General features: G+C 46.0%; 1 protein-coding gene across 1 annotated transcript in view; it reads left to right on the forward strand.

Moving 5' to 3' along the window:
- Nucleotides 1-9,108: 9,108 nt before the first annotated feature.
- Nucleotides 9,109-17,634, forward strand: part of CA12 (carbonic anhydrase 12) — a 60,161-nt gene continuing 51,635 nt past the window's right edge. The window contains exons 1-2 of the mRNA XM_055537709.1: nt 9,109-9,388; nt 16,904-16,924. Of these exons, the coding sequence (XP_055393684.1) occupies nt 9,304-9,388; nt 16,904-16,924 (106 nt within the window). The 5' untranslated portion in view covers nt 9,109-9,303. The remainder of the gene's footprint in view (nt 9,389-16,903; nt 16,925-17,634) is intronic.

Raw genomic sequence — 17,634 nt, forward strand, 5'->3', positions numbered from 1 at the left:
GTGCAGGCCATGCAGCTGACTGTGCCAGCCCCACTGGGCTTCCAGCCTCCTGAGGACTTCATCAGCCACTGCAACTGAAATAAGATGGCCGAGGGGCAGAAGAATCACCCCACGTGTTCCAGCACCCAATAACCAGGGGAGACGAGTGCAAACTGAAAATGCAAGCATCTGGGGGGTGCTGGCCAGTCTTCTTTGAAAGGAACTGAAATGAGGGATCAGATCATACATTCCTGCCATTGCACAGAATTAGAGCATCCAAACAAGAGGAAATTGCCAGTTTACGCTGATAGAATGTGGCATCTCTGAACTCAAGAATACCTCCCAGCCCCACGAGTCTGGTGATAGGGCATTTCCTGTGGACACGCGGTTCAGGTCTACTGAGTTAGAAGGCATCATTGCTTCAGCAGGAAAACTGGCTTGTTATGACAAAAGCTACATTCTTTGAGAGGCCAATGTGTAGAACTGCAGGGAATGACACTTGGAAATCACTCATTCTTTCTTAGGGTTCATGAATTTGGTGTGATTGCTCAAACCAGAGAAGCTAATAGGGTTGCCCAAACTAGAAACTATGGGATGAAATAGTCTCCCCCTTCAGCCAGTCAAGACCTTTCTACAGCAGAGAACCACTGACGTATCTACACAGCACTTATTATGAGCCACTGTGCTAAGTTCTCCACATGCCTCGCTCATAATATTTATTCCTTCCTCCTGCTCTTTGGAATGTATTATATGGCCTTCGTCTTTAAAAAAGTAGAAAACTGAGACTCAGAGAGGTTAAGTGACTTGCTCAAAATCACAAAGGAAGTGAGTGGTGGAGCTGACTCTCAAAGCCCAGGTTCATGAGATACCAAAGTTCTTTCCCCTCCACCATTTGATCTCCCTAACCATCAGTGAAGTGGTCAGAGTTGATATGAGGACTCTGCTTTATGGAGGTATCTGTGAGCTTGCTAGAATGTGGTCTGTGACTGCATTTTGGTTTACAACACAGTGGTGAGAGAGGACAGTGCTGCAGACTGAGAGTGAGAACAGGATCTGGACCAAGCCTCTGAGCTTAGAGGAGAGTGGGTCTAATCAGATAATGTGAAAGGAGAGATGGGCATGAGAAACCTTAAGCTATTATAGTCTAATGATATCTCCTAAGCAGTCTTGGCGTCAGCTAACCATGGATTTCAGAATAATTCACCTGGAAAGAGATAACACATATTGCACCAAGGTTTATTTTCACTTAAAATGCAAACTTCCCTGTTATATAGGCTTTTGATTTATCATCATTTTTATCAGTCACACAGAGTGCTTTATAAAAGTCCCAGCAGGAAAAAAAAAAAAAAAAGTTCTGGTGAGAAGCCATTATTCCCTATTCGACAGAAGCAGCAGTTGGGAGTCCATGGACAAATAATTGGACCAGAGTCACTAGTTACCATGGTAACTGGTGGCAGGGGCTGGGTAAGAACTTATGGCCCCTTGTTGGAATCCAAATTTCAGTTTAAGTTAGTAAACCAAGGCTGAGATCAAGACAACTTCCTTTTGTTTCAAGCCCACACTCAGGAGTATCTTATATATGTCAGATGCTTTTGTTTTCCAACGTACTTTCCCATATGTGGTCTCATTCTACATCCATCACCTTGGCTGGGCTTAGACACTCTTATTTCAACTTACAGGTCAGAAAACTAAGGCACATACTGGGCTAGAGACTTGCTAAGGGCCCAGAGCTGGTTCCTGGCAGAGTCAAGAGTCTGGCTTTCTTTTCTGTGGGTCACATTGCCCTCCACCTGATCCTGCCTGAAACTGAGCATGGTAGCTAGGGTTCATACAGAGGTTATGACTCTAAGCCACAACTGCAAAAGTGGAAAAAAAGATGTGAAGAAAGTGGCAAAAGTGATTGCATTTTCAAAGACCTTGACACTTGTACTGGGATCAACAGGTCCATGCACACCTTGGCTTTTTGTTCCCTCAGCCAACGCCCAGGCCAAGCATTCTCTTAGCCTTTTCCTTACTTTCTTCCTTTCCTCTACCTCACCTTCCCTCCACACTCCCTTTACCTGGTCAAAGCAGAGCTCATTAATATAACAAAGAATTACATGGTTGGGCTCATAGTCTCCTTTGCTAGAGAACTTATTGAATCAAAGCTCTGTGGTCTCAGGTTCCTCATATCCCATTTGGGCAGATGCTCTATGCAGTGATCAGAGTTCAGGGTCCCTCAGCATCCCTCCCCATGGCACTTGGGGAGAAGCATACAGTCGGGTCCTGGGCAGAGCATCATGTGATTGCTAGAAGTGGCTCACTGTACCCCAGATCAACAAAACACAATCACAGCATCTAGAATCCACATCTCAGAGGGACCCAGAAATACAGCATCCTCATTTGAGGCATTTGTTACCGCAGCCATGGAAAATGCTTGCCTGGGCCTTGGAGACAGAAAATTGTTGTTGCTATTCAGTTGCAAAGTCATACCCGACTCTGCGACCCCATGGACTACAGCATGCCAGGCTTCCCTGTCCTTCACTATCTCCTACAGTTTGTTCAAACTCAAGTCTATTGAGTTGGTGATGCTATCCAACCATCTTATCTTCTGCTGCCCTCTTGCCTTAAATCTTTCTAGAAAATTATCTGGTTGAAAATTCAGTCTCTGTTACTCAAGCTTTGTGAACCTGTGCAAGGAAGGGATTTTAGTTTTCCAAGCCTCATGTGTCTCTTCCATGATACAGCAAACACAACACTAATCCCTATGGGTTGTTGTAAGAATAAACTGTCTGGCAAACAGCAGGCACTCAAGAAATGTTAGATCTCCTCCCACGAGCCTTTTCTTTTGCCCCATCCAAAGGGGCTTTCCTCATTGACTGACACTATTTGAAGAATGAATTCTCACCTTAAGAAATAAAAATCTCTGTACTCTAATCTTTACGCCTGAAAAGCCAATGGTTAGCTTGTGTAAGGGGCACATACTGCCAGACGGCACCAGCTTTGAGAAAGAAGAGCCTGGCATTAGCTGTGCATTTCAGAGGCTTTAGGAAGTCACAGAATCTCACCCTTACACAGATTATGTGGTCCCTCACAGCCCCAGGACAGAGTGGGACTCTTCTGATTATACATCAAGCTTATTACAATCCTTTTGGGTTGGCCGAAACGTTTGTTTGGGGTTGGCAAAAGAACGTTTGGGCCAACCCAATAATTACATTAATATTTATGACATGGTTTGTTTTATGTTTACATATTCTCTGAGCAAGGCCTATGCCTGGCACAGTGCCTGGCACATAAAGGGTGAATGAATGAATGAAGTTTCCACCCACTTTATCTCATTTCAGCCATATATCAGTACTGTCGATGACCCTGGGGCCAAGATGTCAATCTGTACTTTAGAGATGAGGATACTGAAGTTCAGAGAAGTTGCACCACCGTCAAGGCCATCCAGTAAGTGGTGGGGCAGACACTTTAGTCCAGACCTCTTGACACAAAATCTGGTATACTTTTCTTCCACTCCTCTGCCCTTTGACTCATCAGCCTCACCCTCCTGTTGATACACACGTAGTAACATTTGAGAGAAACTCTGCTCCCTGGAACCTTCCATCTGGGTGTGGCATTCATTGGCCTGGTACTATCTCTTGAGAACTGACAGTCCACTTTCTGCCTTAATCCATTGAGTAATGGGCTGTTTATCGACTGACAACAGCCTCATCTGCTGCTGGCAAGGCAAATCCATACATGTTCAGTTGCACAGGGCCCAGTAAGCCTCCAGCAGGGAGGGTTTCCAGAGTTGGGGTCTAAAGCTGGTTAGGTTTGTGCTGTTTGCTGAGGTATGGAAGGGAGAGGCTTGATATTCAGCTTCAATGTTTCATAAGTTTGATCATATCATTCATTTCTGTTTACTTTCCCTCCCGCTGATATCAGAAGATTAAAATTTAAAAAAAGAAACAAACCCACTATTGTAGGTCAATTACACTTCAAACAAACAAACCCATAGAAAAAGAGGTCAGATTTCTGGTTATTAGAGGTAGAGGGGCAGGGGAATTGGATGAAGGTGGTCAAAAGGTATAAATTTCCAGTTAAAAGGTTAATTAGGGCTTCCCAGGTGGCACTGGCGGTAATGAGCCTGCCTGCTGAGGCAGGAGACATAGAGATGGGAGTTTGATTCTTGGGTTGGGAAGATCCCCTGGAGGAGGGCATGGCAACCCACTTCAGGATTCTTGCCTGGAGAATCCCATGGACAGAGGAGGCTGGTGGGCTACAGACCAGAGGGTCGCAGAGTGTCGGACACAACTGAAGCAACTTAGCATGCATGCATGTAAATCTAAATTATGCTGAATTAATTCATAGTGCTTTTTACGTCTACTATATCCTTCTACTTCTCTGTATATTCAATTAACTTTTGAGAGTTTGATGTTGAAACTCCAACTAAAAATCTTAATTTATCTACTTAAAAAATAATTGTAATATATAGTGGAACTATATGTAACCTTGTTCTGTATTTTCCAAGTCTCCTGTTATACTTTTATAATAAAAAAAAGATTAATAATAGGGATGTAAGGTACAACATGACAAATCTAACACTGCTGTATGTTATATATGAAAGTTTTTAGGGTAAATCTTAAGAGTTCTCATCAGAAGGGAAAAAAAATTTCCTTTTTTCTTTTGTTTTGTACATATACCAGACAATGGATGTTCACTAAACTTATTGTGGAAATCATTTCATGATGTATGTAACTGAAATCATTAGGCTGTATACCTTAAAATTATACAGAGCTATGTATCAATTATATCTCAGTAAAACTAGAAAGAAAAAAAACAAAGCACTTAAAACAATTGGGTCTCTGTTTATATTCTCAATCCTCTTTTAATTGCTATCCATTCTTTACCAATTAACCAGATCTTTGATCTAGCTATAAATAATAATAATAATAATAAACATCCCAACCCTCTCCTTTCTCTCCATCAAACTCAGTTCACAGTTCAGTTCAGTTGCTCAGTCGTGTCCGACTCTTTGCAACCCAATGAATCACAGCACGCCAGGCCTCCCTGTACATCACCAGCTCCCGGAGTTCATTGAGACTCACGTCCATTGAGTCAGTGATGCCATCCAGCCATCTCATCCTCTGTCGTCTCCTTCTCCTCCTGCCCCCAATCCTTCCCACCATCAGAGTCTTTTCCAAAGAGTCAACTCTTCGCATGAGGTGGCCAAAGTACTGGAGTTTCAGCTTTAGCATCATTACTTCCAAAGAAATCCCAGGGCTGATCTCCTTCAGAATGGACTGGTGGGATCTCCTTGCAGTCCAAGGGACTCTCAAGAGTCTTCTCCAACACCACACTTCAAAAGCATCAATTCTTCGGCGCTCAGCCTTCCTCACAGTCCAACTCTCACATCCATACATGACCACAGGAAAAACCATAGCCTTGACTAGACGGACCTTTGTTGGCAAAGTAATGTCTCTGCTTTTGAATATGCTATCTAGGTTGGTCATAACTTTCCTCCCAAGGAGTAAGCGTCTTTTAATATCATGGCTGCAGTCACCATCTGCATTGATTTTGGAGCCCAGAAAAATAAAGTCTGACACTGTTTCCACTGTTTCCCCATCTATTTCCCATGAAGTGATGGGACTGGATGCCACAATCTTTGTTTTCTGAATGTTGAGCTTTAAGCCAACTTTTTCACTCTCCACTTTCACTTTCATCAAGAGGCTTTTGAGTTCCTCTTCACTTTCTGCCATAAGGGTGGTGTCATCTGCATATCTGAGGTTATTGATATTTCTCCCACCAATCTTGATTCCAGCTTGTGTTTCTTCCAGTCCAGCGTTTCTCATGATGTACTCTGCATATAAGTTAAATAAACAGGGTGACAATATACAGCCTTGACGTACTCCTTTTCCTATTTGGCACCAGTCTGTTGTTCCATGTCCAGTTCTAACTGTTGTTTCCTGACCTGCATACAGATTTCTCAAGAGGCAGGTCAGGTGGTCTGGTATTCCCATCTCTTTCACAATTTTCCACAGTTTATTGTGATCCACACAGTCAAAGGCTTTTTCATAGTCAATAAAGCAGAAACAGATGTTTTTCTGGAACTTTCTTGCTTTTTCCATGATCCAGCGGATGTTGGCAATTTGATCTCTGGTTCCTCTTCCTTTTCTAAAACCAGCTTGAACATCAGAAGTTCACGGTTCACATATTGCTGAAGCCTGGCTTGGAGAATTTTGAGCCGCACTAAGCGCAGGCGGCTGCGACCAGCGTACTAAGTGCGGCCGAGAGGAGCTACCCCACGTCCGAGGACAGGGGAAGAAGCCGGGAGGACCCCATGCCTGAAGGGTGGCGGCCAAGAGGAACTACCCTGCGTCCAAGATCGGGGGCGGCAGCCGAGAGGAGCTACCCAGGGTCCAAGGTCAGGGGCGGCGACGAGAGGAGTTACCCCGAGTCCGAGGTCAGGAGCGGCGGCCAGGAGGAGCAACCCCACGCCCGAGGCCAGAGGCTGCGGCTGGGAGGTCCAACCCCATGTCCAAGGAGCCGTGGCTGCGCGGGTGCAGGAGGGCCTAGAGGAGCTATCCCACATTGAAGGTCAGGAAGGGCAGCAGTGAGGAGATACACCCATCCAAGAGAAGGAGCAGCGGCTGCGCTTTGCTGAAGCAGCCATGAAGAGATACCCCACGCCCAAGGTAAGAGAAACCCAAGTAAGAGGGTAGGTGTTGCAAGAGGGCATCAGAGGGCAGACACACTGAAACCATACTCACAGAAAACTAGTCAATCTAATCACACTAGGACCACAGCCTTGTCTAACTCAGTGAAACTCAGTTCACAACATCCTGTTAAATCCATCCCCTTTTTAAACTTCTCCATCTCTGGGGATCCTTGGGGAACACTTAGAGATGCATGCTCAAGAAGAAACTGGACTTACTGTTTAGCCAGACAGAATGGAATGGGAGTAATAAAATGTGTGTGCCTGATCCAGCTTCCTTTGAACTAGTGGTGAAATGTGGAGTAAATGATTTCACTTCCATGGTGTGCATTTCTGAACCTGCAGCAGCTCCTCCCCAACCTCTTGTGTTCCTCTAGTGCACTTCATCTTGTAAAGACCTAGATGACGAATCAGAGATATGAATGTCTTAAGAACGATAGTGAAACGCTCACTCACCACCCTAGAGGTGTGGCTCTTGATTAAGAGTTATAAGCAGAAAAGGTCATCCCTAAGCCTACCCCGGTTTGAAAGTGCTTGTAACAAGATTGTCTTTGTAACAACTTCCTCAACAAGACTTCATAGCCCTTTATTAACCCAAACAATGGCTGAGCAGATATGAACAGAACAGTAGCACCCCTTGAAATGTGGGTGGCATGTGCTTCCTGTGTCTTCAGCAGAAAAGCTGGTCTGTCCTTCCAAAACTATCACGGACAAGCAGCTTCATCAGTCATTGAGGCCAGCCTGAGAGCCCACTTGGACTGAGATCAGCACAGACCAGAGGGGTGAGGGCTGGTCAGGCAACTGTGGCCAAGAGAAGAGGGTAGGATGATTCAGGTCACAAAACCAGGGGTCCTGTACCAGGGCTGGGGGTGGGCACACTTCAGCAGGCCATGTGATCTGAACAATGCCTGTGGGCGGCAGGGAGCCAAGAGAATAGGCAGAGTCACTGAGCAGGAAGGAAACAGAGCCAAACCACCGGGACCAGACACAGTCAGAGGACCTACGGAAGTCAGAAGCGCCAATAACAAGACTGGTGGTGGGAACAGCAAGTGGCAATAGCAGCAGCAGGAAAATTCAACGAACGCCAGAGGCAGCAAGTTAGTAAGACCTTTGACTTAACGACTGAACGTGGACTAAATACAAAGGGGATCAGACAACAAGTATCAGCATGTGACTAGATGGAGACCTGGATTTGATCCCTGGGTAGGGAAGATTCTCTGGAGAAGGAAATGGCAACCCATGCTAGTATTCCTGCCTGAGAATCCCATGAACAGAGGAGTCTGGCAGGCTACAGTCCATGGGGTCCCAAAGAGTCAGACACAAGTGAGCAACTAACTTTAACACACTGTATATATATTTAAAAGAATATAGACATGTGAGGCAAGTGGGCAAAAATGAGCAACGGGTGCTGATAACATGCGCTGAAAACAACACCAACATGAATCTGAGCCAAGAGGCAAAATGCCTGGTACACATCTTACACTGAGTGACCTGCATGCTAAGTCGCTTCAGTCAGGTCCAACTCTTTGCAACCCTTGGGACAGGAGCCCACCAGGTTCCTCTGTCCATGGGATTCTCCAGGCAAGAATCCTGGAGTGGGTTGCCATTCCCTGCTCCAGGGGATCTTTCCAACCCAGGGATCGAACCAGCATCTCTAATGTCTCCCAGATTGGTAGGCAGGCTCTTCGCCACTAGCGCCACCTGGGAAATCAAGTAGGCGCTCAAGAAATCATGCAAGTCCCTTTCTTTCATCCAAGTGCCCAGAAAAGGGACCCCCTTCTTCCTCTCCAGCTTCCTAGAGAAAGACTGATATTATGAACTAGTTATATCTGCTCTAAGGTGAAAGTCTGATTGCTTAGCAAAGCTGTTCATTTCTTCTTTTTACCTACATATCTATTTCTATTTCACAGTGCACCCTCAACCCCGAGCTATTTACCTGTTAATTTCTTTGCGTCTATATTTCAAAGGTAAGACCTTTTCAGGACCTTTCTGTGAATTGACTGTACAGTTCACAGAAATTCTGAGTTTGAATGCAGCCCACCCCTCCTAATCCCTAGGTGTCAGGTCCAGTCCGTAAGGTGTGCCCAGTCCAGGCAAGCACACGATGGAGGCACAGAAAGAGTCTCTGGCCCAGACTGGTATAGTACTTAGGAGGCTTCTCAAGTAGAGGCAATGACAGTCCAAGGTCGTGGCCACTGAAGCGCGTCTCTGGACGCACCCCTCCCCACTGGGTCCAGGCAGGCGTATCTCTCCCCCGCCCGCCCGCGGCTTCCACGGAGAACTGGGTTCCGCGCCAGCCCCGGCTCGAGGAGCGCCCGGACCACTGCCCCGCGGACAGCGGCTGAAGTCAGGGTTACAACTCACCTTGGAACTGGGGCGCCAGACCTCCTGTAGGCAGGGCGTTCTCCCCACCGCTCCCCCCCACCCCATCCCCGGTGACATCATCTGTTTGGGGCTGAGTCGCTGCATAAAAGCAGCCCGCGGGAGGCCAGGAGCCCAAAGAACAGAGGTGCTGGCCGCGACGCCCTGGCTGTGCTCACAAGATCCCGGTGAGAGCCGCGCCGGCCCCAGCGCCAGAGCCAGAGGGCGAGAAAGAGCTCAGCCGCCCGCAACCCGCGCTCTCCGCCCGCGCCGGGAGCCGCCCGAAGATGCCTCTCCGCAGCCTACACGCGGCGGCCGTGCTCCTGCTCGTGGTCTTAAAGGAACAGCCTTCCAGCCCAGCCCCGCTCAACGGTAAAGTTCCTTCTGCCTCTTCTTTCCGAACAATCCCGAGCGCTCAGCCACACCTGGGCAGGAGGAGTCCTCACGCGGCTCGTTAAAGTAAAATTATTTGCGGGGAGCGGAGAAGGACCTGCAGGGTCTCCAACAGCACGTTTTTACAAAGGATGCTTCATTTTCCTTTGGAATGCAGGATCCTTTCTGGTTTCGCAGGGTGGGCGGGGTAGTGCGGGAGCGGTTTGCCGCACATTGCCCTCGCATTAAAATACGTTTCTGGGAGTACACCCCCCAACACCCACCCGCAGCGCTGGAGAGGTGGCTTGGGAATTTGCTAACCCGGGTAGGAGAAACAGAACTAGGAGGTAAAATATTGTGCCCCGATCCACATGCAGGCGGCAGAGGAGTGTCTGGGGTGTTCCTGAGCAGCCTTTTTACCAGGGAGGGTTCGCACAGTGGTGGGTGCTTTCCTTTGGAGGAGAGACTCTTTACCATTAAGTTTTACCTCCAAGTCAAAGAGATGATGCATCTCATCCTAATCACCGTTTTTCTCCAGAAGGGCTCTACTACTCTGAAGTTGTACGTGTGTGCCCGACGTGCCCTCAGACGAGCGTGCATAAACTTATTTCTGAGTGTAGTTAGGGCTTTGAACCCTGAAGGGATGGAGGCTGGTGGTGCCCAGCCAGTAGCAGGAGATGGTAGAAGGGCTTGTGTCTGGGAGATGAGTTGCAGCCAGCAGCTATAGTGTTAGTCGCTCAGTTGTGTCCCACTTTTTTGGACCCCATGGACTGTAACCCCCGAGGCATCTCTGTCCATGGAATTCCCCAGGCAAGAATACTGGAGTGGGTTGCCATGCCCTCCTTGAGGGGATCTTCCCGATCCAGGGATCGAACCTGGCTCTCTTGTGTGTCCGGCATTGTAGGCAGATCCTTACCCCAGCCATCAGGGAAGCCTGTAGACAGCCACCAGCTAAGTGAGGGCTTCTGACTGGGTCTCCACAGCTGGGTGAGCCCTTTTCTGGAGGAGTAGATGGTGACTTACAGAAACTTCCTGAGTAACAGATGGTGGCTAGTGCCCTTGACAGAGTTTGCCCCAAATGTTTGTATGGACATTTGTAGGTGCGACCGTTCCTGCTGCTGCTGCTAAGTCGCTTCAGTCGTGTCCAACTCTGTGCGACCCCATAGACGGCAGCCTACCAGGCTCCCCCGTCCCTTGGATTCTCCAGGCAAGAGTACTGGAGTGGGTTGCCATTGCCTTCTCCGGCGACCATTCCTAGACCCAGGCTAGGTTGAAACATTCCTAGAAGAGCCCAGAGTGACTAGAATGGCTGCCAGTCCATAGTCCCTGGCTGGGTGGTGATGGTGAGAAGTTGGTTCTGCTCAGAGGCATGAAAGCTGGAGCCCCTCCCATCAGAGGGCATGGTGCCCATGGGGCATGGTAGGAGAGGCAGAGGGAGCCTGGCTGTCAGCAGCTTTGTCAGTCCTCTTAATTCAGTTCAAGTCCACTAGCTGGCTTGATATGCTTGGTAGTTATCTTCCTCATCTGGTGGGGGAGAAAGTAGATGGGAGAAAGGAATTATAAAAGTGGAAATTAGTTTATAAAACTGCAGACTTTAATGTATATTCCCCTCTGAAGAAAGCTGCACTGAAACCCAGAGTCTGACTTGAAATCTCCCTTTTAGCTCCAAGACGAGAGAGAAGCCCTTTACCGACCCTCTTCTGAAAGCCTGTTTCTCCCCTCACTCTGGGGGCAGCTCCTCCTGCCCACTGTGCTTCTCTGACCCTCTGGATCCTCCTCTCCCCCTCCTCCTTGCCCTTCTCTCTTTTCCCTTCTCCCAGTTGGGCTGGGGAAAGTTTTCAGTTTAAAAAAAAAATCTACTTTCACTCTACACTGAGCAGCCAGCCTGCTTACCCCCTTGATTCTAAGAACACAGCTTTTATTCTGTTCTTCCTCAGGCAGGTTTCTTGGCTTTTTAGTCAAAGCAAAACTCACCGAGATGTAAAGTTTCAGTATTAACCCAAGTGTGGGGTTAAGGGGGTTAAGGGGGGAAGTGGGTGAGAAAGTGGTCTGCCTTCTGCCTGCATGCATGCTAAGTCACTCAGTCGTGTCCAGCTCTTTGCAACTCCATGGACTGTAGCCCGCCAGACTCCTCTGTCCATAGAATTCTCCAGGCAAGAATACTGGAGTGGGTTGCTATGACCTCCTCCAGGGGATCTTCCTGGAGCACCTGAATTCTCAGTGACTGGCACTGGCAAACTTCGGAGTCAGGGAGGGAGAGGGCATAATAAAAGTCAAGCATCTTCCAGAGATAACCTGGGGACTCTCAGTTGCTGGGGGAGGGGGTGGGGGTAACATTTCTATGAATTCTGCAGAACCTGCTCTGCCTGAGCCTGGTGTGGAGAGCTGGGCAGCTTTGGGCTCCCCGGACGTCAGTTAGTCAGGGAAGGTTGTAGCATCCAGGACAGGGAGCAAGCAGGGCCCAGAACCCCTGACCTGAATCTTTGTAAATATCATTTCCTCCGAAAGCAGCCAGGACATTTTCCCTGCCCAGGATAAGCTGGGGCTGCAGGTTCTAACAGGCATCCACCTGGAAAGAAGTGATGACGCCCCCAGGAAGCTACTGAGGTGCAGCCAAAGGGAGGGGCCTTTGCCTGGCCTGCCTGGGTGGGGGGCAATTTAATTCTGTGAAGACCCTTGCCCCTAAAGTGAGAGGTGGGAAACCAGGAGGGGCCATTTCCAAATAAAGCAAAGGTGTACCCTTCCTTTATAAAGTTTTCTTGACCTCAGTTCTAGCAGACAATGAACCAAACTGGGCACTGACCTTCATCCAGTGAGACCCCCTGACCCAGATCACCCTCCCCTTCATTTTACGGTGCCTCTCTTCTCCAGACTCCAGCTTTCGAGCCCCTCCAGACACGGCCATTTATACCCAAAGCACCAAGTCTTGAGGTTCAAGCAGGGTCGCTCAGCAAAACGAGGGCAGGAAAGATTGCTCTGCTGCTTTTTGAGTGCATGTGCCCAGGCCTGCGTCCTTGAGCCCACAGTCCCAGAGGCACGCGGTCTCACTGAGCTTACCAGAGCGTTGTGCTGATGCCGCATCTGAGGATGAGCGCTGCAACAGTATGGAAACCTCAGCTTAGCAAGCTTCGGGGAAGGGAGCAGAAGATACAGGCTGTTAAGGCCATAGTTTGATTTTGGTGCAGGTGCAATTAAAATTTCTGGCCAATGCAGGACCGCTCAGCAGTCGCAGATGTTTTTTCCTGGTGGCCTCCAGGATCACTGAGTGGCCTATGCCTCTCCAGGGAAGCACTGAGATGAAATTCCCTGTTCCTTGTGAGATTTTACATCCTGGGCCTCCAAGTGCTCTGGCCAGCTAAGTGACAATCCTCTGGCTTCCTCTACCTCTGAAATCCATGGTTGTATTTTAATAAAACCCCTCAAACAGAACGCCAAAGGAAAATGTTCAGAAAAGTGGTTTGAAGTTTTCTGTAGCTTAGTTCCCAAGCCATGTTTGGGTTTTTTTTTCCCCTTTTCACTATTGTTTCAATGAGAGGCTAGCAGTAAACCTGGGGGTCACATAGAAGTTTGGGCTCACTATGGTTCTGAATGTCTTCATCTAACTGCTGATTCAGAGGAGGTGAATTTAGGGACTATTAAGCCCTGTCCAGTCCATAGTAGGTTTCAGGGGGTCTGTGGGGTCCTGGGGGAGAAGGCAATGGCACCCCACTCCAGTACTGTTGCCCAGAAAATCCCGTGGATGAAGGAGCCTGGTGGGCTGCAGTCCATGGGGTCGCTAAGAGTCAGACACGACTGAGTGACTTCACTTTCACTTTCTACTTTCATGCATTGGAGAAGGAAATGGCAACCCACTCCAGTGTTCTTGCCTGGAGAATCCCATGGACAGAGAAGCCTGGTAGGCTGCAGTCCATGGGGTCGCACAGAGTCAGACACGACTGAAGCGACTTGGCAGGCAGCAGGCAGTGGGGTCCTGGATACTTTCATGGTACACCTCTTTGCCACAAGCATTTTCAAGGCGTAACTAATTGGCCCATTAGGCAATTTTGCTGTAGAAAATAAAATAATAAAAAGTAAAAGCAGGACATCAAAAAAGACATAATGAACAGAAATTGAGTCAAGTGTACAAAAACTTATGGTTACTGGAGAGGAAAAGGTGAGGAGGGATAAATTGGGAGATTGGGATTGACATATACACACTATTATACATAAACTGATAACTAATAAGGACTTTTGTAAAGCACAGGGAACTCTACTCAATACTCTGTAATGGACCTACATGGGAAAAGAATCTTAAAAGCAGTGGAGATATATATATGTGTATGTATATAACTGACTCAGCTTGCATATACCTGGAACTAGCACATCACTGTAAATTTACTCCAATAAAATTTTTAAAGGACATAATGAAACATAAGAAATAAATAAAAATTTAAAAGACTTTCTTACAAATATAAAATATTTGGATATATTTTAAAATGTATGTAGATTCATAGTAATACTGTGCAAATAACTGATTTTATCTTGTGGGCTGTACCTAAGCATTTGCCTTCCAAGTCTTTCGTTCATAGTATTTTATACTTTTTGTTTGTTTGTTGTTGATTCATCTCCTCAATCAGCATCACACTTTTCCTTCCTTAAGAGAGGTACCAGTTTCCAAGTATGAGGGTGCATGTTTATACCTGAGCTTTGTGTTGCAGTGTGAAAGCCTCTACCCTATGGTGGATTCTTGGCATCTTGTCACCTATCTGTTGATAGATGTTTCAAAGTTGTGGAAAACATTGGCTCAACCTTTGAGGCCCTTGGCCTCTTTTTCCGCCAGTGTAGTTTGTTTCAAAGTAAGAAACCAATTCTTGGTGCTAATGATCATCACTGGTCAGCTGGATAAAGCCATCAATAACATCATTAACTGGAAGAAATGCTAATGCATTGGAATGCTAATGCAGTAGAAATCCAACTGCCAAACCAAAAATTGTCAACCAGTTATTTGATCTTTCATGGGAGAAATGTCTTACTGCCAGTTAATTATGCAACAACAATTTGTGGCAATAATAGTTGTGGCAAAGAAGTTTACAGTAAAAGAAAGAAAAAGGAAAAAACACACAGAACAAAAAACCAGCACAGTTCTATGCACCTCCTATGAAATTAACTGTATGTGAAATTTCTTGTGTTCAAGCTTATGGGCATTTTTAATGAGGAAAGGCAGCAAATACTCTAAGGGGTCTGGACTACCGCCTCTAGCTCAAAGATTCTCTCTGGAGATGAAGAGGGAAGTGTGTCAAGAGCATAGCTCCACAACGACTTTCTTTTAAAAAAATTGAAGTGTAGTTAATTTCCAATGTTGTGTTAGTTTCAGGTGTACAACAAAGTGATTCAGATACATATATACATATATATTCTTTTTCAGATTCTTTATCCTTATATGTTATTACAAAATACTGACTATAGCTCCCTGTGCTATACGATTGGTCCCTGCTGGTTATCTGTGCAATGACTTTTTAAAACTATATTTAGTTGTTAGCATGAAGGACTTTTATGAGTGAAGGGTGTGAGTGGGAGGTGACAGGTGACTTTCATTACAGTCCTGGCAGGACCTCTCATCCACATTGCCGCCACCCATGGAATTCTAACTCCGGTGATGACGGTGGCAGCTTCCTTCAATAAAAACCTTCCTTTTGGAATGAGCTTGAACTCTTCTCTAGGCTGCGTTGTTAAGTGGGGGAAAAGCAAGATGCAAAACAGCATTTCCCAGAGGCCAGCATTTGTGTGAAAAAAAAGAAGGGAAGAGAATACAGATACCTGTATGCAGTCACACTGTGCAGGGGTTCCCATCAGCTGTGAAACTGGTTGAGTCTGATGAAGCAGGGAGGTTGGGTGGTAGGAAGTGCCCTCACTGTGTTCCTCTTGGCAGCTTTTGAGTTTTGAGCCTTGTGAATTTATTAACAATTTGGATAGTGAAATGTGGCTTTTCTAAGATATACGGGAGGCTTCTGATGAAGAAGCCCCCTACCCCTGGACCCCTGCAGAGAATCACTGCCTTGTGCCCCTTCCCTGGAAGCACAGGTGCTCTGAGAGGCAGTTTTTCCGACACAGACTCTGAGAAAGGTGGTGTGTTTAATTTTTTTCTCCCAGTTTTATTGAGATACACTTGACATAAAGCACTGTTTAAATTTAAGGTGTGTGGTATAATGATGTGACGTATATTTCATGAAGTGATTATCACAGTAAGTTTAGCAAACATCTAATTATCTGATACATGTACAAAGTTTATAGAAAGAATTTTTCCTTGTGATGAGAACTCTTTGGGATTTATTCTCTTAACAATTTTCATATGTAACATACAGCAATGTTGATTATATTTATCATGTTGTATTAATACATCACATTCCTAGGACTTATTCCTGGAAGTTAGAACCTTTTGGTCACCTTTATCCAGTTCCCCCTGCCCCAACCCGTTCCCTCTGGGAACCGCTAATCTGATCTCCTTTTCTATGAGTGAGTTTGAAGTATATTGACCTACAACAGCATGTTATTTCCTGATATATAGATTAGTGTTTTTTTCCTATACATTTAAAATGTCACCATCCACAGATACTACAGTTACTGACTGTATTCCTCACACTGTACGTTTCATATTGGTGACTCATTTATTTTGTAACTGGAAGTTTATACCTCTTAATCTCTCTTACCTATTTATTTCCTCTCCTTTATGCACCTCTCCTGTGACAACCGTTTTTTTCTGTATCTATAACTGTTTGTCTTGTTTGTTCATTCTTTTTAGATTCCACATATAAGTGAAATCATACAGTATTTATCTTTCTCTTATTTCACTTAATATAGTACCCCCTAGGTTCATCCATGTTGTCATAAATGGCAATATTTTATTCTTTCAATGGCTGAGTAATATTCCATGGTGTGTATGTGTGTGTGTACATGTGTATGTGTATATATGTGTATATATATATATCCTACATCTTTTTCATCCATTCCTCTATTGATGGGCAGCACTTGGGTTCTTTCCACATCTTGACTGTTGCAAATAATGCTGCAGTGAACATGGGGGGTGCATATATCTTTCCTAATTAGTTTTTGTTTTCTCTGGATAAATACCCAGGAGTGGAATTTCTGGATCATATGGTAGTTCTGTTTTTAATTTTTGTGAGAAACCTGAATACTCTTTTCCATAGTGGCTGTACCAATTTACATACCCACCAACAGTGCAAAAAGGGTTTATTCCCTTTTCTCCACAATGAAAAAGTTTGAAGTTCTCAGCATTTACCTCCTTTTCAATCTCACCCATTTAAAACTAAAATCTGGGGAATTCCCCGGCGGTCCAGTGGTTAGGATTCAGAGCTTTTACTGCTGAGAGCCTGGGTTCAATCCCTGGTTGGGGAACTAAAATCCCACAAGCTGTGTGGCATGCCCCCATCCCCCAGATAATAATAGTAAAATCTGTCGTATTTTCTCTAACGTGTTCAAGCTCAATTGTACTTACTTCCTTTGTTTTCTTCTTTGCAGGATCCAAGTGGACCTATATAGGTAAGTAGCGATCTTTTTTTTTTTGAAGAGATGGCTATATTTAAAGAGAAACTTCTTGTTTTCTGGAGATTATCTAGGGGGTTAGGGAGAGCAGTTCTGGTCTTGTTAAAGGAGGACACAAAGTCTTCCCTAAAGACTTGCTCCACATGGGTCACAGACAGCTCTTTCTCCGAGGAGCTGAGCCTGCTTTGTGCATTCGAATTGCAAGTCACAGTGTTAAGGTTTTCAGATTCCTGCAAACCACCTAGGTGAGGATGCTCATGTTCCCTTCCGACTGCAGGGGCCCTAAGCAAGAGAGTGCCCTTCTCCTCTGTAGGACATTCATCCTACAATAAACAAAGAATAAAGGGCTCCTTTCTGAAAGTTAGGCCCAGGTCCCAGAACTGAAGCTGCCAGTGTGTTTAGCATTAACTTCTTGTTGTCATGTTTGTAAGCAAGCAAGGGACCAAGCAGTGATGGTCGATCTCAGTAAAAGAATGGTTGTCTTAAATGGAGAGACAGGGATGTCAAGGGTGTGCAAAAGGGTTTTGAGATAAGCAGCTTGAAATAGGCTCAGCTCATGTGTGTGCAGTGAATGGGAACTGGTCATCAGCTGGAATGGGGGATGATGGCCAAGCCCCAGAGTCCACTGGCAAGTACAGGGATATTAATAATGTCTTGTTTGGGACTGAGTGACAAGGGATATGCAAGAGAGATTGCTGTGGGGAGCA

This window comes from Bubalus kerabau, chromosome 10 (assembly GCF_029407905.1).
Source record: "Bubalus kerabau isolate K-KA32 ecotype Philippines breed swamp buffalo chromosome 10, PCC_UOA_SB_1v2, whole genome shotgun sequence".
Lineage (NCBI taxonomy): Eukaryota > Metazoa > Chordata > Mammalia > Artiodactyla > Bovidae > Bubalus > Bubalus kerabau.